General features: G+C 35.2%; 1 protein-coding gene and 1 pseudogene across 3 annotated transcripts in view; both read right to left on the bottom strand.

Moving 5' to 3' along the window:
* Ss18 (SS18 subunit of BAF chromatin remodeling complex) overlaps positions 1 to 22,882 on the bottom strand; it is an 84,747-nt gene extending 61,865 nt beyond the window's left edge. For all 3 annotated transcript variants that reach the window (XM_046433425.2, XM_046433434.2, XM_046433442.2), the window contains exons 1-3: positions 22,725 to 22,882; positions 19,582 to 19,658; positions 8,419 to 8,503 (exon numbers count right to left, since the gene is read on the bottom strand). In XM_046433425.2, coding sequence (XP_046289381.1) covers positions 8,419 to 8,503; positions 19,582 to 19,658; positions 22,725 to 22,793 — 231 coding nt within the window. In that variant the 5' untranslated portion in view covers positions 22,794 to 22,882. The remainder of the gene's footprint in view (positions 1 to 8,418; positions 8,504 to 19,581; positions 19,659 to 22,724) is intronic.
* LOC131424059 (small nuclear ribonucleoprotein E-like) lies at positions 9,756 to 14,473 on the bottom strand (annotated as a pseudogene).
* Positions 22,883 to 22,888: the final 6 nt, after the last annotated feature.

Here is a 22,888-nt window from a genome sequence, read left to right as displayed (position 1 = left end):
AAATTCCAAATTACTAAATTCATAAATAGATAAAAAAAATACAGGTGGCTTCTATTAAGCCAGACATTTAAAAGAAATATGCAAAAATATAAAAATGATGCTATTCATTTATTTTCCTTTCAAAAATGTTACTTAAAGAACTAATAATTTTTTCATTTCTCAATATTAAATTAAGATATGAGAAAAATTAAAAAGAAAAGATATAAAGAGAAAGCTCTCTGGAGTTCTCAAAAAATTTTCAGAATGTAATGGGGTTCTGAGACCAAAAAGTTTGAAAAATGCTACAAAAGAAAAAGATAAAAAAGTCAAAAATGAGACCTGGGGTGGTGGCTCAGTGATAAAGTGCTTGCCTAGCATGCGTGAGGCATTGGGTTCAATCTTCAGCACCACATAAAAATAAATAAAGATATTGTATCTATCTATAACTAAAAAAAAATCAAAAAGAAAAGCAGCCTCAAAAAAAGCCCAAAATGATTCTTCAAAAGACTAAAATAGCTGGGCACAATGGCCCAAATCTACAATCCTAGCAACCTGGGAAACAAGCAGGATCACAAGTTCAAGTCCAGCCTAGGCAACTCAGCAAGACTCTTTCTCAGAGTAAAAACATAAAAAGGACTGGCAAAGTAGCTCAGTGGTTATGCACCATTGGCTTCAATCACTAGTACCAAAAAGAAAAGAAAAAAGAATATATATGTATGGGTATATATAAGCTATCCTATAATCAATCATTAAAGAATAAGTACACAGAAGTTTTCTCACAAAGAAAACTCTAGAATGACATGGCTTTTCTAAAATAATATAATGATCATTTTAAAAATAAATGGCAGTCATATTTTGCACATTCTTCCAGAAAAAAAAAAAGTGGGAAAATTCTCTAGCTCATTTTATGACACCACATAATCTCAAATAAAAATAAAAAAGACAACGGCATTATAAGAAAGGAAAATTTACACTCATCAACAAAGATGCAAAAATCCTGATCAAAATTTAATAAATTAAGTGCAGCAAAATTTTTGCATGCGTGTGTGTGTCTTCTTACATGTACTTATTAGGGAAATGATGTCCATCTCATTCCATGGTCTTTCCTACCCCCATACCCCCTCCCTTCTTCTCCCTCCCCTTTGCCCTATCTAAAGTTCATCTATTCCTCCCATGCTCCCCACCCCATCCACATTATGAATCAGCATCCTTATATCAGAGAAAACTTCAGCATTTGGTTTTTTGTGGATTAGCTTACTTCACTTAGCATTATATTCTCCAATTCCATCCATTTACCTGCAAACACCATAATTTTATTCTCTTTTAATGCAGAGTAATATTCTATTGTGAATATATACCACATTTTCTTTATCCATTCATTTACTGAAGGGCATCTAGGTTCGTTCCACAATTTAGCTATTGTGAATTGTGCTAGTGCAGCAATTTTTTTAAATTGTGACCAAGTATGTCATGAACAAGGAAGTTAATTATAAGAATGAGAGACTAAAAATTTAAAAATCAATCAGTGTAATTTATCACATTAACAGTTTAAAGAAGAAAAAGCTTTTGATCATTTCATTAAATGCAATAAAATTACTTTATAAAGTTTTAAATCCATTCAAGGTATCAATTCTTACTTGGCCCGCCAGAAACAGAGGGAACTCCTTTATTCTGATAAAAGGTATCTATACAATACTACAGCAAACATCATACTTATTTTTTTTATATTTCATTCTTTCTTTTTTCTTAATTAATTTTTTTATTTATTTATGACAGCAGAATGCATTACAATTCTTATTACACATATAGGGCACAATTTTTCATATCTTTGGTTGTATACAAAGTACATTCACAGTAATTCATGTCTTCATACATGTACTTTGGATAATAATATCAATCACAAAGAGGGGTGGAAGGGGAAGGGAAGGGACTTGGAGTTAGAAATGATGGTGGAATGTGATGAACATTATTAAACATCATAATTATAATAGTCAAACAGTGAAAACTTTCCCTTTGAGATCAGGAACAAGACAAGGATGTTCTCTAGTACCACTTCTATTCAGGAATGTACTGGAGATCCTAGCCAGAGAAGTAAGGCAAGAGAAAGAAATAAAAGGTGTAAGAATTGGCAAAAAAAATTTTTCTTTTCTATTCACAAATGATGATTGTGAATATAGAAAACAAAGTCATCTACAGAAAAACTGTTAGAAATAAAAATGAACAAGATTCTGAGATTCCAAATCAATTGCATTTCCATGTAAATAGCAACTGTAGTTAGAAAATAAAACTTAAAAATCAAGAACTCCAAAAAATATAAAATACCTAGCAATAAGTCCAATAAGAGATATTCAAAGCCTGAAAGAAAATCATAAAACTTCCTTGACAGACTTGAAAGAAGTAAATAAATGAAAATATGTGCAATACTCATGATTTGGAAAACGTAATTTTATAAAGATCAATTCTTCACAAATTAACTTAAAGTCAAGGTGATATCAATGAAAATCCCAATATAAGTATGTATGTATGTATGTATGTAACATGACATGATGATACTTAAGGATATATAGAAATGCAAATGACTAACAGCCAGGACACTTATTTTTTGAGGAAAAGAAAAAAAGAGTAGCAGAAGGCAAGAAATAATTAAAATCAGAGCGGAAATCAATGAAATTGAAACAAAAGAAACTATTGAAAAAATTAACAAAACTAAAACTTGGTTCTTTGAAAAAATAAATAAGATCGACAGACCCTTAGCCATGCTAACGAAGAGAAGAAGAGAGAGAACTCAAATCACTAACATACGGGATGAAAAAGGCAATATCACAACAGACACTACAGAAATACAGAAGACAATTAGAAATTATTTTGAAAACCTATATTCCAATAAAATAGAAGATAGTGAAGACATTGATAAATTCCTTAAGTCATATGATTTGCCCAGACTGAGTCAGGAGGATACTCACAACTTAAACAGACCAATAACAATAGATGAAATAGAAGAAGCAATCAAAAGACTTCCAACCAAGAAAAGCCCAGGACCGGATGGGTATACAGCGGAGTTTTACAAAACCTTTAAGGAAGAATTAATACCAATACTTTTCAAGTTATTTCAGGAAATAGAAAAAGAAGGAGCTCTGCCAAATTCACTCTATGAGGCCAACATCACCCTGATTCCGAAACCAGACAAAGACACCTCAAAGAAAGAAAACTACAGACCAATATCTCTGATGAACATAGATGCAAAAATCCTCAATAAAATTCTGGCGAACCGGATACAAAGGCACATCAAAAAAATTGTGCACCATGATCAAGTTGGATTCATCCCTGGGATGCAAGGATGGTTCAATATACGGAAATCAATAAATGTTATTCACCACATCAATAGACTTAAAAATAAGAACCATATGATCATCTCAATAGACGCAGAAAAAGCATTCGACAAAGTACAGCATCCCTTTATGTTCAAAACATTAGAAAAACTAGGGATAACAGGAACTTACCTCGACATTGTAAAAGCTATCTATGCTAAGCCTCAGGCTAGCATCATTCTCAATGGAGAAAAATTGAAGGCATTCCCCCTAAAATCTGGAACAAGACAGGGATGCCCTCTATCACCACTTCTATTCAATATAGTTCTCGAAACACTGGCCAGAGCAATTAGACAGACGAAAGAAATTAAAGGCATAAAAATAGGAAAGGAAGAACTTAAATTATCACTATTTGCAGATGACATGATTCTATACCTAGAAGACCCAAAAGGGTCTACAAAAAAACTACTAGAACTAATAAATGAATTCAGCAAAGTGGCAGGATATAAAATCAACACGCATAAATCAAAGGCATTTCTGTATATCAGCGACAAAACTTCTGAAACGGAAATGAGGAAAAACACTCCATTCACAATATCCTCAAAAAAAATAAAATACTTGGGAATCAACCTAACAAGAGAGGTGAAAGATTTATATAATGAAAACTACAAAACCCTAAAAAGAGAAGTAGAAGAAGACCTTAGAAGATGGAAAAATATACCCTGTTCATGGATAGGCAGAACTAACATCATCAAAATGGCGATATTACCAAAAGTTCTCTATAGGTTTAATGCAATGCCAATCAAAATCCCAACGGCATTTCTTGTAGAAATGGATAAAGCAATCATGAAATTCATATGGAAAAATAAAAGACCCAGAATAGCAAAAGCAATTCTAAGCAGGAAGTGTGAATCAGGCGGTATAGCGATACCAGACTTAAAACTATATTACAGAGCAATAGTAACAAAAACAGCATGGTACTGGTACCAAAACAGGAGGGTGGACCAATGGTACAGAATAGAGGACACAGAGACTAATCCACAAAGCTACAACTATCTTATATTTGATAAAGGAGCTAAAAGCATGCAATGGAGGGAGGATAGCATCTTCAACAAATGGTGCTGGGAAAACTGGAAATCCATATGCAACAAAATGAAATTGAATCCCCTCCTCTCGCCATGCACAAAAGTTAACTCAAAGTGGATCAAGGAGCTAGATATCAAATCAGAGACACTGCGTCTGATAGAAGAAAAAGTTGGCTCCGATCTACATATTGTAGGGTCGGGCTCCAAATTCCTTAATAGGACACCCATAGCACAAAAGTTGATAACAAAAATCAACAAATGGGACTTACTTAAACTGAAAAGTTTTCTCTCAGCAAGAGAAACAATAAAAGAGGTAAATAGGGAGCCTACATCATGGGAACAAATTTTTACTCCTCACACTTCAGATAGAGCCCTAATATCCAGAGTATACAAAGAACTCAAAAAATTAAACAATAAGAAAACAAATAACCCAATCAACAAATGGGCCAAAGACCTGAACAGACACTTCTCAGAGGAGGACATACAATCAATCAACAAGTACATGAAAAAATGCTCACCATCTCTAGCAGTCAGAGAAATGCAAATCAAAACCACCCTAAGATACCATCTCACTCCAGTAAGATTGGCAGCCATTATGAAGTCAAACAACAACAAGTGCTGGAGAGGATGTGGGGAAAAGGGTACTCTTGTACATTGCTGGTGGGACTGCAAACTGGTGCGGCCAATCTGGAAAACAGTATGGAGACTCCTGGGAAAGCTGGGAATGGAACCACCATTTGACCCAGCTATTGCCCTTCTTGGACTTTTCCCTGAAGACCTTAAAAGAGCGTACTACAGGGATACTGCTACATCGATGTTCATAGCAGCACAATTCACAATTGCTAGACTGTGGAACCAACCCAGATGCCCTTCAATAGATGAATGGATAAAAAAAATGTGGCATTTATACACCATGGAGTATTACGCAGCACTAAAAAATGACAAAATCATAGAATTTGCAGGGAAATGGATGGCACTAGAGCAGATTATGCTTAGTGAAGCTGGCCAATCCCTAAAAAACAAATACCAAATGTCTTCTTTGATATAAGGAGAGCAACTAAGAACAGAGCAGGGAGGAAGAGCAGGAAGAAAAGATTAACATTAAACAGATACATGAGTTGGGATGGAAAGGGAGAGAAAAGGGAAATTGCATGGTAATGGAGGGAGACCCTCATTGTTATACAAAATTACATATAAGAGGTTGTGAGGGGAATGGGAAAATAAACAAGGAGAGATATGAATTACAGTGGATGGGGTAGAGAGAGAAGATGGGAGGGGAGGGAGGGGGGATGGTAGAGGATAGGAAAGGTAGCAGAATACAACAGTTACTAATAGGGCATTATGTAAAAATGTGGATGTGTAACCGATGTGATTCTGCAATCTGTATTTGGGGTAAAATTGGGAGTTCATAACCAACTTGAATCTAATGTATGAAATATGATATGTGAAGAGCTTTATAATGTTTTGAACAACCAATAAAAAAAATTAAAAAAAAAAAAAAAGAAAAGAAAAAAAGAGTACGAACTTGTTTAATAAACATCAAATGTGACAAGATAATGTAGAATTTATGAAAATAGACCAATGGAACAGAACAGACATCAGACACAGAACAACAAATGTACAGACACTTGATATATGTCAGAAGTGGCATCAGAAAACAGAGAAAAAATGTTTTAGTTTTCCACTAATTAACACTGGTACAGAGAGCTACTCATATGTAAACAAATGAAAATAAACTTATTCCTCCTCGTAATCACAAAACTAAATTTTACTTGGTTGATAATGAAGTTTATGACAAAAGTCACACAAAGAACTATTTCAAGTTCAAAACAAAATTAATTGATTAAATAACACAATATGATCTATCTTATGGACAAATATCTTACTGTTACTAGTAATCTTGGTATCATTATATTTAAAATATTCCTTATATAAAGGAGTACAAAGCAAATAAGGAACTATAGTAATGTCATTAAGGAACATAGATTTTTAGATTAAGAGAGAAGATAGAAATACATAAACTCAAAACTAAATAAAAATCTTTTCCTAAAGTAGAGCTATCACTAAGATCTCAATATTTAATTAATAAAGAGTGCTCCAAGAATTCAAATTTTGATCTCTAAATACCAGTTGTCGTTAGAAAAATAAAAAAACTTCTTGAAAACACTGTTGATTCCAGGCCTAAGACATAAAATAAATCACTCTGATCTCTCAAATCACAAAATCAAAGAAGCTATAAAATAATACCAGAGTCACAACAGAAGCACATAGGAGCCAAATGAAGAGGCTTCCCCTGATCAAAGAAAGATAATTTGAGTATCATAACGAATAACTACACTGGGCATGGTAGCACATCCCTAGTAACTCTAAAGGCAGAAGCAGAAGGAGTACAACTTTGAGGCTAGCCTCAGCAACTTAGCAAGACCTTATCTAAAAACAAAAAATAAAAAGGACTGTGGATGTAACTCAGTGAGAAAACACCCCTGGGTTCAATCTCTAGCACCAAAAGAAAAATTAAAAAATAAAAACAATGATTGCAATGAATTTAAATATTAAAAATATAAAAATTGAAGCTGAATACAGTATTGTTCACCTATAGTACCAACATGCAGGAGGATAAGGCTTGAGCTCAGGAGTTCAAGACCAGCCTAGACAAAATAACCTAATAAAAACACTGAGGATGGCAGCACATGCCTGTAAACCCAGCAACTCTGGGAGGCTGAGGCACTCAAGTTCAAGGTCAGCCTGGGTAACTTAGTGAGAAAATAAAAAATAAAAAGGAATAGACATATAGCTCAGTGATAAAGCACCTTGGGTTCAATAAACCCAGTATAATCGATCAATTTTTTTTTAATTCTCAAATTAAAATCTGTAAATTCAAATAAATGTAAAAACAAAACCACTGGTCATACTGGCTGGTTGTAAGGACCAACTGGTTATTCTGAAAACTCATAAAGGGATAGCATTAAGCCTTTATCCTGACTCTCCTAATGTTTTTTTTTTTTTTTAATTTCAGTATAACCAAGAATTCAATAAAAGGAAGTTTTTATTTTACTAACTGTAAGAGAATTGTAAAATAGAAATCTGCCATTTTGTGATCCCAAAATGAAATATAGGACCCTCAATAAACATAAATGACTACTAAAACAATTCGGTGAAAGGTAGATAGTAAGCTTCAAAATGGACTGATCAGATTGGCATTACCAATTCTCACTGATCAATTTTAACACTGCTAAAAATATCATCAAACATGTTTTTCCTGATGTGATACCCTAAGAAGTACATAGTACCTACCACCAACCAAAACCCAAACTTATCTATAATTAAGCCTCTCTACCCAATTATCAATTTATATGAAATAAGAGATTGAGGAAACATGGACAATGATCAGGAGGATACAATCCAGAATGTGATAAAATTTATATGGTAGATGACTCAATTTCTCTAATAAATGCAAATTTAAAAGGACAAACTGATACATTGAAAGAAACTTAATACATATACCAACCAATGCAATCCACAGACCTTGTTTATATTCTGAAGCAACTGAACTTTAAAACTTTTAGACATTATGGGATAACTGATGGAAAAATGCAAACAGATTGGTTATCACAAGATGTTAAGAAATCATAGTTAACTTTATTGGGTAGGATAATGGTCTTATCTACCAGAAATGTATACTGAAACATTTATTAGTGAAATTATAGGATGTCTGGTATTTGCTGTGAAATATTCCAGATACATTAGCAAATTACTTGTGTAATTAAAATTAAAAAGATAAACATATAGGTAGGTGGGCAAGTAGGTGGGTGCATGGGTGAGTAGATACAACTTTCTGAGGATAAGAACTGATTCTAGCTAGATTAATTCAAATTAAATGAGAGCAAAATAATAAAGCTTTTAGATAATATTGTGTACTTTCAAGTTCTCAAAATAATTCAAGGTTTACTAAACAAAACTCAAAAATCACTAAACAAAAATGTGTTATACCTTAACTATAAAGACTATAAAGACTATCTACTTCACACTATTTTAAAGGTACTTACTGCTGGTAAAAGAGACTGCATATTTTGATTAGAATCTGCTATTGTAGCAAGGTATACCAAGTTTGTATGCAACATCTGCTGATACCTATTAAAACAAAACAAATATCAGTATTAAAAAAACTATTCCTATATGCTTAAATATAAACATTCCAATCATTTCTATAGAAGATTTGTTAGCTTAACATCAATAACACTTCAATTTTTCCTACTTCCTCTGCAAAATAATTCCAAGTAATAATATATTTTGCCGCAGTCTGGCTGGGCACAAATAACCAAGCCGCCACAAAGCCTTGTAGATTCAAACAGCAACTCTTTATTCTCCAACTCTCACCGGCACTGCACGCACCACAGGGGAAACACACTCCCTCCACCCCCAGGAGAACTGCAAGGGAACTCCAAAGTAGCGGCGCCAGAGGCAGCAAGAGCCGCCCTATTGCGGCTTTACAGTAAAGGTCAAATAGACAATTCAATCAATCCAGCATCATCACAGCAATTATATATAGCTTAATTCAAATCATCATCTCAATGGTTCGCTGGCGTCACCTTTCAACCATTCCCTCTGGCAAATGCCAGGTGTCATTCTGACTGGGCTGCGGCTCTCAACAATATTTAAGGTAAAAATTCCAACACATATTAACTATGAATTAAAATAATGAAAATAAGTCAAAAGTTTTATCAGATTAAAGTATATGAATTCAGGTCCAAAATGAAATTATTTCCTAAAAAAAGACCTTAAAAGAAACCATAGTAAATTGTTTGGTACATATTTTTTTCCTGTTAGAAACAACTGGCTTCACAACTTTTGTTTATTAAGGGGAAAAAGCTTAATTCTCACTAACCTTAGTTTACTAACAAGTCTATACATTTAATGCTGTTCCTCAACATGTACCTAGTCAGACATGATTTATTTTTTAATGAATCTTAAACAAGGACCAAAAAAAGTTATTACATTGTACTGAATTACTCAGATGATCAGTTTTGTTTTTCAAATTGTACTAACAGCAACAAGTAATTGGAACCATTTTCTATTCTGAAGACAGCTTAAATGGAATTTAAGATACAGGATTCTAAGGGTTGAAGATGTATCTCAGTGGTAGAGAGTTTGCCTAGCAGAAAAATGGGCCTTCTGTTCTACCCCCAGCACCAGAAAAAGATTTTAAAAAATATAAATTTTAAAAAGATACAGAATTCTTTAAAAACCAACCTGTCATTTTTTTCCCCACATTTTTTATTGGTGCATTATACTTGTACATACTGATAGTTCTGTTGTTATATATTCATACACTTATACAACATACAACAATATAATCTGGCCAGTATCACTCCCCAGTACTTTCCCACTCCCTCCCCACTCCAACCCCTTGGTCCATTTCCTCTTCTAATCCCCTTTTGATTTTAATGAGGTTTGCCTCCATCTTCCTTTTCCTTTTCCCCTCTAGCTACCGCATATGAGTGAAAATACAGGACCCTAAACTTTTCAGTTTGACTTACTATGCTTAATGTGATGGTCTCTAGTTCCATCCACTTTCCTACAAAAGCTATAATTTCATTTTTCTTTATGGCTGAATAAAATTCCATTGTTCATATACACATTTTCTTTATCCATTCATCGGTTGATGGACACCTAGGCTGGTTCCATAGTGTGGCTATTGTGAATTGTGCTGCTATAAACATGGGTATGTGGGTATCACTAATCACTATCTTCAGAATAAAAACCAAGGAGTGACATAGCTGGGTCATACAGTGGTTCCATGCCTAGTCTTTTAAGGAACCTCCATACTGGTTCCCATACTGCCAATCTGCCATTTTTTATTAGAACAAATATACTTCATTTCAAAGTCTCTTCCTTCAGGCTTTCCTGATATTTAATTATTACTATGGTTGTATTAAATACTCAGATACAAGATTTTCTGAGGACCACTGACTACCACACCAAAAACAGAAATATAAATTGTACTAAAAGGCATAGTTTATTCATGATTCTTTTTTTTTTTAAATAAAGAGTCCCGCAGCATTCACTGTCATCTGGTAATAACATAAGGATAATCAAAACAATATAAACAAATGTTTTAGAAGTATACTCCCAGCAAAGAACATCTAAAAAAAAAATGTAACTTTCTCTGTGATTTCTCATTCATTCATCAAACCTAGTTGGAGACACTTTATAGCAGAGTAATATTATCTCCTTTTAGTATGATCCTACCCAATTGTTTTCTTTACTTTTAGTATGAATCTCTTCTGCATCATCTAATATAAGGTTCATGTACTCATCAAAACCAATAAATTCAGCCATCCACTGGCATATTAGCTTGATCACAGAACCACACCTGAATGCAGCTTCTGTTTTGCAAGTATCTAAAGTAAGGCTGATGAGCTACACCATCACCTTCTGCCCTTTCTGGCCCTCACAACTGTAAGCCATGGTAGAATCTCACAAAGATTCAAGCAACCAGCACTTTACCTCAGAAAGCAACTTCCGGAATTGTAGTCCTGATTCTTTAATTAAAAAATTGTTATGCTGATTAGTACTTACTAAGCCAGTGTTGAAGTACTATTAAATCCAATCTGCCACTCAACAGTCTCACTTATCTAAAAATGAAGTTAAAGTAGTTTTCTTCCAAAGTCCCTTGCAATTTTAAATAACTATAAATAGAGCATTGTTTATGAAGTAGATTAATTCCCCTAACCTTCTTCTAACAATCAAATTTTTTTTTAAATTTTGATTTGTTATAACAGAATGCATTACAATTCATATTACACATATAGAGAACAATTTTTTTTCTTGTTGTACACAAAGTAGAGTCACATCCTTCGTGTCTTCGTGTAGTTAGAGTAATGATGACCATTGCATTCCACCATCTTTCCTATCAGTGTGCCCTCTCCCTTCCCCTCTCTCCCCTTTCCCTATCTAGTGTTCATTTAATCCTTCCATCCCCGCCAAACTTTTTAACTTTTAATTTTAAAATTACTTAAAACTTGCAGAAATGTTTTGAGAACAGTAAAGAGTCCCATTTATCTTTCTTTCAGATTCCCTAATTTTTAGGGGCTGGGGATGTGGCTCAAGCGGTAGCGCACTCGCCTGGCATGCGTGGGGCCCGGGTTCGATCCTCAGCACCACATACAAACAAAGATGTTGTGTCAGCTGAAAACTAAAAAATAAATATTAAAAAATTCTCTCTCTCTCTCTCTCTCTCTCTCTCTCTCTCTCTCACACACACACACACACACACACACACGCTCTTAAGAAAAAAAAAAGATTCCCTAATTTTAGTATTTTAACACATGTCCTATCATTTGTCTCTAAATACACACAGGTATGCACACATACTTTTTTCCAAAGCCATTTGTGTGTCAGCTGCAGATATAACAGCCCATTCATTACTCCTAATACTTGTCAGTTTCTCAAACATAAGGACATTCCCTTAAAGAACAGTATAACCATGATAATAAGGCAATTAAAATTAACATTAACAATATTACCATCTAACCCACAAAGCACATTTAAATTTGTCCTGATACCTCCAAAGTCATTTCCCCCAATACAAAAAGGTAGGAAAAAAAAACAAAACACTTTAACTGGGCTTTTCTAACTTCAATAGGTTTTTCTTTTTGGTGAAACTGCATTTTTTTTTTTGTGTGTGTGTGTGTGTGTGGTGCTGGGAATTGAACACAGGACCTTGTGCATGTGAGGCAAGCACTCTACCAGCTGAGCTATATCCCCAGCCCAAAACTGCATGCTTTTTACAGCACTCATCAAATAAACTTATTCTAAGATAAAACAAGGTTCAAAGACAAATACTAACAAATATAGTATATACTTAAGTTTTCTAAGTCTGTGTATAGGTAAACTTAAATGCAATCAGGAAAGATTCAAGAGTCTAAATTCAGTTGGACACAAAATAATAATAAAAAATTAAATATCTTCCTGAGATTCCATAAATACCATTACATTTGTCACTGGTGTAGTTTTAGTTATATACCATATAATAACATAATGATAGATGTATATCTCTTTATATATCATAGTGATCCCATAAGATTATTTCATGAAGTAACCCAGTTATCTTTGTACACTGTACACCCCATGACATCTGCACAATGATGAAATTGACTAATGATGCATTTCTCAGAATATCCCATTATTAAGCAACATGATTGCATTTTCTTAATGTATACACTTATGATTTCTAAAATAGTGCATTAAAAAAAGAAAAGTGTAGCTGAGCGCAGTGTTGTACGCCTGTAATCCCAGCAACTCTGGGGGCTGAGGCAGAAGGACTGCCGAGTTCAATGCCAGACTCAGCAAAAAGTGAGGTACTAAGCAAATCAGTGAGGCCCTGTCTCTAAAATAAAATACAAAATGGGGCTGGGGATTTGGTTCAGTGGTTGAGTGCCCCCTGAGTTTAATCCCCAGTACCCCCCACCCCCAAAAAAAAGAACAGAAAATTGAATACATAAGCTAAGGGCAGATATAAAACATGTTCAATCTGATGCTGGTAATTCTTTCATAAACTAGCAGCAGATATAAAATATATTCTACATTTTATGATTTTGAAGGTTTTTATTTGTTTATTTTGGGTACTGAGATTGAACCCAGGGACACTTTACCACTGAGCTATATCCCAAGCCCTTTTGTTTTTTATTTTGAGACAGGGTCTCACTAAGTTTCTTAGGGCCTCACTGAGGTCCCAAGAGGCCTCAAACTTGTGATTCTCCTGCATCAACCTACTGAGTTACTAGGATTTGTGCAAAACCATACCTAGCAAAATGTTTTATGTTTGGTGATAATACTGTTTCCATATACTGATGGTTATCCCCAAATATTTACTATTATTAAGATATTAAGTGAGAGACTGTTCACCTCTTAAAGATTCCACTAACACACTACTACATCAATTACCTTCCATAGTGTAAAATAACAACTATTAAATTTATTGATATAATTAAAAAATTAATTGAAAAGGTCAGATTTCTTAAAAAAAAAAAAAAAAAAAAAAAAAAAAAACTTTACCTAGAAGGTATAAAGGATACATTTCTATTAGACAACAGGAATACATTTTAAAGAATAAAAGTGATGTTCCTAAGTAAAAATTTAAAATTAAGTTCCCTTGGGATAGGGATGTGGCTCAGTGGTACAGTGCTTGTCCAGCATGCACAGGGCCCCAGGATTAATTCCTAACATCACCCCCACAAAAAGAAAAACTCTTAAATTTTCAGTACCATAACTACTTATAAATACTCTGAAACAACTGGACCCGACACAAAATGCAAAAAATAAGGACTGACTGAAGTAATCAGTTGGTCAATTTAGAAAATGCTTAACTGCCATAACAGCTTAAAAATGCATTCTCATATGTTACCAGAATGAAAAAGGAAGAGGATCTGGACATAGAGGTCCAAAAGTGATTCAGACCATTGATTCATATCTGTTTGACGCCCCCCTACACCAGAAAAAATATATATGGTATGTTTGTGTATGTCTGCAAATAAAGTTGGAGAAAGCAATATACACAAACACATTGCCAGTGAAAAATCTTTGGGTGGTAGAAATATGATATTCACTCACTTATCTCAACATATTTGTTTTCTAATTTTTTACAATGCATATACTTTTTTCATAAAATAGTTTTTGGGGTTTTTTGATACCAGGGAATGAATCCAGGGGTGTTAACCACTGAGCAACATCCCCAGCACTTTGTTTGTATTCTTATTTAAAGACAGGGTCTCACAGTGTTTCTTAGGACCCCGCTAAATTACTGAGGCTGGCTTTGAACTCATAATCCTCCTGCCTCAGCCACTGGAATAATAGGTGTGTGCCACCATGTCTGGCAAAATATTTCCTTTTTTTTAATAAGGTATTGATTCTTTTTCTTTTTACATATTTATTTTTTAGTTGTAGTTGGACACAATACCTTTATTTTATTTATTTTTATGTGGTGCTGAGGATAGAACCCAGGGCTTCGCACATGCTAGGCAAGCACTCTACCACTGAGCCACAACCCCAGCCCCCAAAATAGTTCTTTTAATTAAAAAAAAAAAAAAATAGTGCTTCAGGCAAAGTCATCACATCTGAAGGAAGTATTTAATTAAAATTAGCCTATTAATTCTTTTTTTTTTTTTTTTTTTTTTAGTTTTCGGCGGACACAACATCTTTGTTTGTATGTGGTGCTGAGGATCGAACCCGGGCCACACGCATGCCAGGCGAGCGCGCTACCACTTGAGCCACATCCCCAGCCCCTATTAATTCTTAAATAGTTGTAATTTTTAACACATCTCATACTTTCCTTTTTCTTTTCCTAATTATGAAAATTGAGAATATTTTTTAAAGTTGGTAAGAGGAAATTTTTTCTTTTTACTCACAAACCAACGCTGACAACTTAAATAAGAATATCTAAAGAACAATAAGAATAAAATTAAATCCATCAAGGATGGGTTGAAGCAGGATGCAGTGGTGCACACCTATAATCCCAGGGACTTTGTTTCAGGCCAGGCTTAGCAACTTAGTACAGTACTAAGCAATTTAGCGAGACCCTGTCTCAAAATAAAAAAATAAAAAAGGATTGAGGATGTAGGTCAGTGGTAAAGCCCGCCTCAACTTAATCTCTAATACAAAAAATAAAATTAAATTACAAACTAGGTTTGGTAGCCCATGCCCATTTCCCAGCTACTTAGGCAAATGAAACAGAAAACTAAGCCCAAGAATTTAGGCTCACCCTATGCAACACAAGGAGTCCCTGGTTCTGAAAAAGAAAGTTGTGAAATTCATCAAAGGGCAGAATTTAAGATTCTAGCCTAAATCAATTTAAGCCCCATTTGCATCAAGCATATGTGAAAATGAGGTCTATTTCAATATACAGAGAACAAAGGAAATGATCATATGCTCCTGAAAAAGTTGAAAATATACAAAATAATACAGTATAAATTTTTGCTGACTTCAGTTAAAAAAGTTAATTCTCACTCTGAACACCTACTACTCATGACATGTGCTGCTGGGTCCAATAAGAAACTAAATCTGGTGATCTGATGCTTTGACACAGGCCTATAAATCCAGTGAGTTGGAGGCTGAGGCAGGAGAATCACAAATTCAAGGTTAGTATCAGCACTTAGCAAGGCCCTTAGCAATTTAGTGAGACCCAGTCTTAAAATAAGTAAATGAGTTAAAAGGGGTGGAGATGTGGTTAAATGGCCCTGGATTCAATTCCCAATACAAAAAAAAAAGAAAAGAAAGAAATTAAATTGTCCTATGCCATAAAATCCATTGGCCATATTTTGGGTTCTTTAAAGCCAAAGGTAAAAATAATTATTCTAATCAAGGCCTCCCAAGTTGAATCAATCCATATAAAATGCAAAATGGACAACTGATTAGAAAATTTAAAAATCTAATACTCAGATCTTGGTTTCTAAATATCATCCTACAAAAAAGAACTAGGCTTAGAGAAATTGGTGATTCCAGACTTCTACAGGAAAAAGGATGGGATAAAACTAGAACATTTTGTGGTACAACAAAATAAGAAAATTCTCAAAAAATAATGGAGAAATGTCAAGAATACAGAGGGGCTCCCAGTGGCTGAATCTGGAACAGTTAAAAGAATAGTATTATTAATGTAATAAATTACAACCTAGAGAAAACAACAAAAATGTGCAAGTCCTTTCAGATATAAATAAAGGAATGAATTGGGGGAGAGAAGGGAAAATATCTTTCTCAAGTAGGATTCCAAATAAATACAGAAGGAATGATGGGTCTAGTTAGCATTTGACAATGACTATAATAATAACTACAACAGGAAAAAAATCACTGGGAGATGCTAAAATTAATGTGTAAAAGTAGGATAAGAGCATATGTGTCTCAAAGTATTTTCCCATCAAGATACATATAAATTACAAAGGAAAAAAACAATAACTTTATGGTAGAGAAAATAGTAGCCACCACCTTAAGTCAAAGTTATCACCAATATTGGGACAAACTAAGAATGGACTGAGAAGGACAGAATATTGTGTCTGTGGTACCACTGGCAAAGTACATAGTGTGAATTTAATCCTGAAGAAACAGCAGTCAAATCCTAAAAGAAATACAGTCCACAAAATAACTGGTCTGTATTCTTCAACATCAATTTCAAGAGAGAAAGGAATAATTCTAGATTAAAGTATAATGACAAGACAAAGGAACAGTTCCAAATTAAAATATTAAGATAAGACATGCAAACTAAATGCAACATCTGATCCTGCATTGGACCCTGGACCAAGGAAAAAAAACACTAATGGGACAACTGGCAAAATCTGAAAAGGTGATAAAGACTGAATAATAGTAGAGATCTCTTTTCAGAGTTATGAAAAAATGTTTATAATATAAGGCAGTGGTGATGGTGGTACAACCTATGAATATACTGAAAGCCACCGAATTGTATACTCTGAAAACTTGCATGTTAAAGGATGTAAAACATATTTCAATAAAGCTCTCAGGTATATGTTTAAAAAAAAAAAAGACTGAATAATAGTATTATATTCTTGATTTTGACAATTACATTCTGGCAATTTAAAAATACATTTTTGTTTTTAGGAAACACTGAGATTACTCAAAGTAAGAAGAGAGACTCACATCTATACTTATTCTCAAATGTTCCAGAAAAAAAACACTATGATAAAAAAATGAAAGAGCAAATAGGCCAATGTTATCATTTGAGGAATTTCAGTGAATATCACACAGAAATTTCTTGTGGTTTTTTCTTTTTTTGTACCAAGGATTAAATCACTGAGCCACATCCCCAGCCCTTTTACTTTTTTATTTTGAGACAAGGTCTCACTAATTTGTTTAGGGCCTTGCTAAGTTGTTGAGGCTGGCTTTGAACCTGTAATCCTCCTGCCTCAGCCTTGCTAACTGCTAAGATTACAGGCATGCACCATACCTTCCCGCACCCCCACCCCACCACCCCTGTGCTATCTTTGAACATTCATTAAGCGTGAAAATTATTTCAAAATAATGTTTTATTTAAAAAGACACCACTTTTCACCAATCACATGTACAAAAATATTTAAAAGATGGCTAATACTCACTGCAGGCAGGTATGGTTTAAAACCAGGACTCTGAAAACCTGATTAGGGAAAGCAAACCAAAACCATCTCTTTGTGGGTAATCTGGCAATTTAGCATGGTCTTTGACCCAGTAATTCCATTAAAAAAACTGTAACCTACAGCTAAGGATGCAGGTCAGGGTACAGCACTTGCCTAGCAGGTACAAGGTCCTAGGTTTAAGCCACAGCACCACAAAAAATAAAACTATCACCTACAAAAATATTTGAACAACAATGTTGGGCTGGGGATGTGGCTCAAGCGGTACCGCGCTCGCCTGGCATGCATGCGGCCCGGGTTCGATCCTCAGCACCACATACAAACAAAGATGTTGTATCCGCTGAAAATTAAAAAATAAATATTAAAAAAAAACAATATTTATCCATGTATGTTTACATAGATATGAATGCAACATGTAAATGTACAGCAAAGTTTTTGGAAGGATACATACTAAAGCATTAAAAATAGTCAATTGTGGAAGGGAGGGAAATAAGGCTGGGAATAAAAAGATTACTTATGTTCTCTGTTTTTATACTTTGATTTTTTAATTTTTTACAATAGCAGGGATTGAACCTACAGCCTTGCACATGCTAAACAAGTATTCTACCATAAAGCTATCCTCCTAACCCCCAGGCCTTTCACTTTATTTCAAGATAGAGTCTAATTACATCAGCCTTGAACTTGTGATCCTCCCGCCTCTGCCTCCGCCTGTAGAGTAGTTGGGATTAGAGGTGTGCACCATCAAATCTGGATGATTTTGTTTTTACAAAAACAAAATACAACTTTTTGATTTCAAAATAGTTCTACACACAGAAGAAAAAGTAACAAAGACCTGAAAATTAATATGTAGTGAATCAAACGACAACCAAGAGACCAGCACAAAAGGAAAAGCAAGCCAGCCAGAGGTTGCTGGGAATGTCTGCCTGGGAATAGACTAGTGAGATTACTAAGAAAGACAGATGTGCCCCACAAAATGGTCTCAATAAGATATCCAAAAGCTGTGTTGTCCAATACAGCAGTACTAGACAAAATGAAATGTGGCTAATACAAAATGAGATGTGTCATTACAGTAATATACACAATGGATTTTCAATACTTAGTATGAATAAAACAATATAAAATATCTCATTAATACTTTTTATGCTGATTACATAATGAAATTACATTTTGGAAATAATGAGTTTAAATATATTATTAATATTCATTTCACCTTTTTCTTTTTATTTATATACTGCATCCACAAGAATATTTTATATCACATATGTGGCCTACATTTAAATATCTACTAGACAATGCTACTCCAGAGATGTTTGATAAAATATTCAACTTATTCTATCATCAGTTTCAATTAGGATATACCATTTACTTCAGATATCATTTCAAATTTAAAAAGTGTGGTTCTCATAAACAGTAACCAATTATTTATTAAACATAGGCTTTGCTTTCTCATCTATATCACAGAAGCAAATAAACATACTACATAGATCAATATCTAACTTTTCCATAGATCGATCAATACACAGATATGAATTCATTATTTATAAAACAGGGTAAGAAGTGTAAAAAAAAATTGATACCCACCTCCCTCACAAAGAAAGTTTTCTTTTGCAAAATACCAAGAAAGACATGGAAACTTGTACACAGAGGTTCATAGCAGTATTATAAACCACCCAAATGTCTATCACTGACAAATAACGTACAGTGGAAAAACATTTGGCAATAAAAATGAAGTTCTGATATGTGCTTCAACATGGATGAACCTTGAAAACATTTTACCATGTGAAAAAACTCAGTCAGAACACACTACATATTGTCTGGATCCAATAGGCAAATCTAAAATCTATAAAAATAGCAAGTAGATCTGGAGTTCAAAGATTAGAGAGAAGGATGGGAAATGACTGCCACAGGGCATAAGAATTCTTTCTGGGATGATGAAAACTTTCTAAAATTGACTGCATAACTCTACAAAATATTTTAAAAACACTGAACTTTACATTTTAAAATAGTTATAATTCAACCTGTTTTAAATGAAAAAGTAAAAAAAAAAAATACACACACAGAAAAATGAATACAAAAAATGTTTCTTATCAATCTTACTGAGAACACTCTGAAGTCTTTCCTTTATTCTGATAGTCCATTATACACTGAATAAGATGGTTATTTTCATCCAACATCTGAAATAAAATTAGAAAAAGTTTATTGTAAAGTCTGTCAAGTAAAATAAAAAACTAGAAAATTTGAGGGAGGGCATTAATAAATACTGCCTATAAAAGAACATTAAAGTGCACCCCCTAACAATATATTGCTACCTGGAAACGACTATTATATATTCTAAAATCATTTAAGCAAACATGAAAACACAAAAAACAAAATTCTCTTAAAAATACTTTGTTAATGTTGCTACCTGCTGCTATATTTCAAAATTCATTTTAATAACAAATTATAAAGGGGATTAGTGAATCAGCTTACATAAAATTTCATTACACACTAAAGAAATCTCTTTCATAAAAGTATGCAATACCCAGTTCATATGGACAATGTATTAAACAAGTGATATTTCTTCCTTCAGATTTCTAGAAATACTTTATTTATTTAGAAACTGAATTCATTTAGGTCTTTTCCTACACCTACTATGGTTTACCACAAAAAAACTATTTTATACCTTTGGAATGATATCATACTTAATCAATAATTTTAAATATCCCTATTCTAAGTATTCTCCCTCTGTATTATTAACTGAAGCCCAGAAAGGAAAATTTAGGTTTCTTTTATATTCAAACATTTAATTACCTCTGCTATCTGTAAAAGTAGTTTTAGCGAGTTAGGACTAAAATTTAAGAGTCCAAGTTGGCTTTGCATCATTCTACAGCTTTGTAATAGTAAGGAGAAAGTCTGTCCTCATTATACAGAATTAAGTAAATACATGAAAATTTCAGCTCAAGAGGCTTGATGAGGTAGTGGCTAGCTTCCAAGTTCTATACCAGTATGATTTTATGATTCTCCAAATATGTATAATAATAAAGTACAAAGATTTCTATACATGTATATTAATACACACCTGTGAGATTACCAGATATATGTTGTCTCAAAACTTTTTTAAAAATAGCAATTCATTCTTCTTGTAACAATTCTAAGCCATCTTGGCTTTGAAAGTTAAATAAGTCACACTCTTTGAAAGAGTACTAATTATGGCAATTAAAGGTCAGTTAGTTTTAGTGCCAACTTTGCTATCCTGAACAAACCACTTAAGTTTCCAGGAGCTTTGAGATCAAGGAACAAGAGACGTTCCTTATACACCTGTCCCAGTCTTCCAGAATTCAATGAAAGAACAATGCTATAATCGCTATCTAAATAACTTACTTTTTTTTTCATTAAAAAAGACCCATTTAACATTACATGTGCTGGGCACAATGGTACACGCCTGTACTCCCAGCGGCTCAAGAGGCTGAGGCAGGAGGAATGACAGTTCAAAGCCAGCCTCAGCAACTTACCAAAGCCCTAACTAATTCAAGGAGACCCTGTCTCTAAATAAATATGAAAAAGGTGCTGTGGCTCAGTGGTTAAACACCCCTGGGTTTAATCCCTGGTACCAAAATAAATAAATAACATTAGCTGTGACTTTTTTCCTGTATCTTCATCATAATCTTCCCTTGCTGAGGGGGAAAAAACTGTCTTAACAAGATTGTAATAAATACAATTCCTGGATGCCAACAAAAAACTTGCACTTAATGTCTCAACATCCTAATCCAAACTCCAGTTTAGTGAATTCACAACGTATCTTCTCCAGTATATTCGTCAATCTAACAAACTTGACATTAAAATATGTCTCATATATAATATCAATTCGACATTAAAGATGAGGCACTGAGTTTGGAATTCATTTTTCTCCTCTCATGTCACGATAATCAGCATCCTCTAAATTAATTATCCATGATAAACAGCCTGAGACTTACATAAGAAAAACTTTGTAGGAACAAAGAAAAATTCCAGAGTTTTTTAGAGTCCAAAAATAAGACAGAACTCCTCCAGAAACATGTTTTGTGTGCATGTGTACTTGACGCCGTTTGCCAGGCTGCAGGCTTAGTCCAGCGCACTACACGAAAACACTGCTTTTCCAGGCACTAACAAGCCGGTTTGTTCATGAGATAAAGCAACAGTTGGGCAAATGTCAAATGCCACACCACAAAGAATCTGACAGTAAACAGAAACCGATTAACATATTCTACGGGCACACAATGGTTCCCTGAGTGGCATTAAAAGTTGACTTTTCTTCTGTTTTCATCCTTGCTCCAGTGCAGAAAAGAAAATGGAAATATTTCATATAAACTGCTAAAATTAGCAAGTAACTTTTCCAAGTTCAGCCCACTACAACTTACAAAGCTGCCTTGCTCCGTAGGCAACAACAGGGAGGAGGATAATACAGAATCTTTGTGTCCCCAACTGGCAGTAATACCGCAGCGACTGCGGTAGCTTTTCTGAGGAGGACGCAGCCCCTTGTGTTTTTATCACGACTTATGTAATTGGTCAGGAGTGTCTCCACCACCGGACTGCAAGCTCCAGGAGAGCGGGGTTCACTGCTCACCACAGTAACCCCAAAGCTTGCAACAGGCACTCCAGAAATATTTGCTGCAGATATAAATGTACAAGGGGTGATCCAGAAGGCAGAAAGGGGCCCTAGGATGACCCCCAAAGGCCATGGAGTTCTTCCTCGTCTGCCCGCAAAGACTCTATTAAGGTTCTCAAGTTCTCCAGAGAGATCCCCAACTCCGCGGGAGTTTACAGGGTTCCGACTCGCCCTCCGCGCGGGGCGACCTGAGGTCGGGTCCGCACCAGGCAGCCGCGGCGCGCGGGGCGGGGCGGAGCAACGCCAAAGTAACTCTGAGCGACGCGCGGGGCCGCAGGCTCCAACACACTGCCCTTCCCCGCGCGGGCGCACGCGCCCCGCCGTCCGAACGCCGCCCCATCCCTAGAGAAATCGGGCGACGGATGCGTGGGCTTTTGTGCCTCTAAGAGCCTAAGCGCGCGGAAGACTCCGTGAAAGAAAAAAACCGGTTCGCCCTCTTCAGCCTCCCACTCAGGCACACCCCGCGGCTTGGGTTCCCATAGACTGCCGCTTCCCAGCAGGCCCGCCTCCGCCTCCCCCTCCGCCCCCGGCCGGGCCGATTCCCGCCCGGCCCTGCCCTCGGGGTCTCTCGCAAAGACAGGATGAGCCTGGCATCCCCAGCCCCGCGAGCTTTCACCTTCTGGATCGCGGCGGGTGTGATCTCCCCCTTGCCTCGCTGACGCGGGGCTGCGAACGCCACAGACATGTTGCCGCCGTCACCACTATCGGCAAGTCCCGAGCGCTCCGGGTGAACGGCAAACTGGGGGAAAGACGCCGGCCTCTCGGGCGGAACTACCTCGG

Source organism: Marmota monax, unplaced genomic scaffold, assembly GCF_021218885.2.
Source record: "Marmota monax isolate L192 unplaced genomic scaffold, Marmota_monax_Labrador192_F-V1.1 WCK01_AAM20220418_F8-fsc00126, whole genome shotgun sequence".
NCBI lineage: Eukaryota > Metazoa > Chordata > Mammalia > Rodentia > Sciuridae > Marmota > Marmota monax.
The sequence above is the reverse complement of the archived record's forward strand: the minus strand, read 5'-3'. Positions and strand labels throughout refer to the sequence as shown.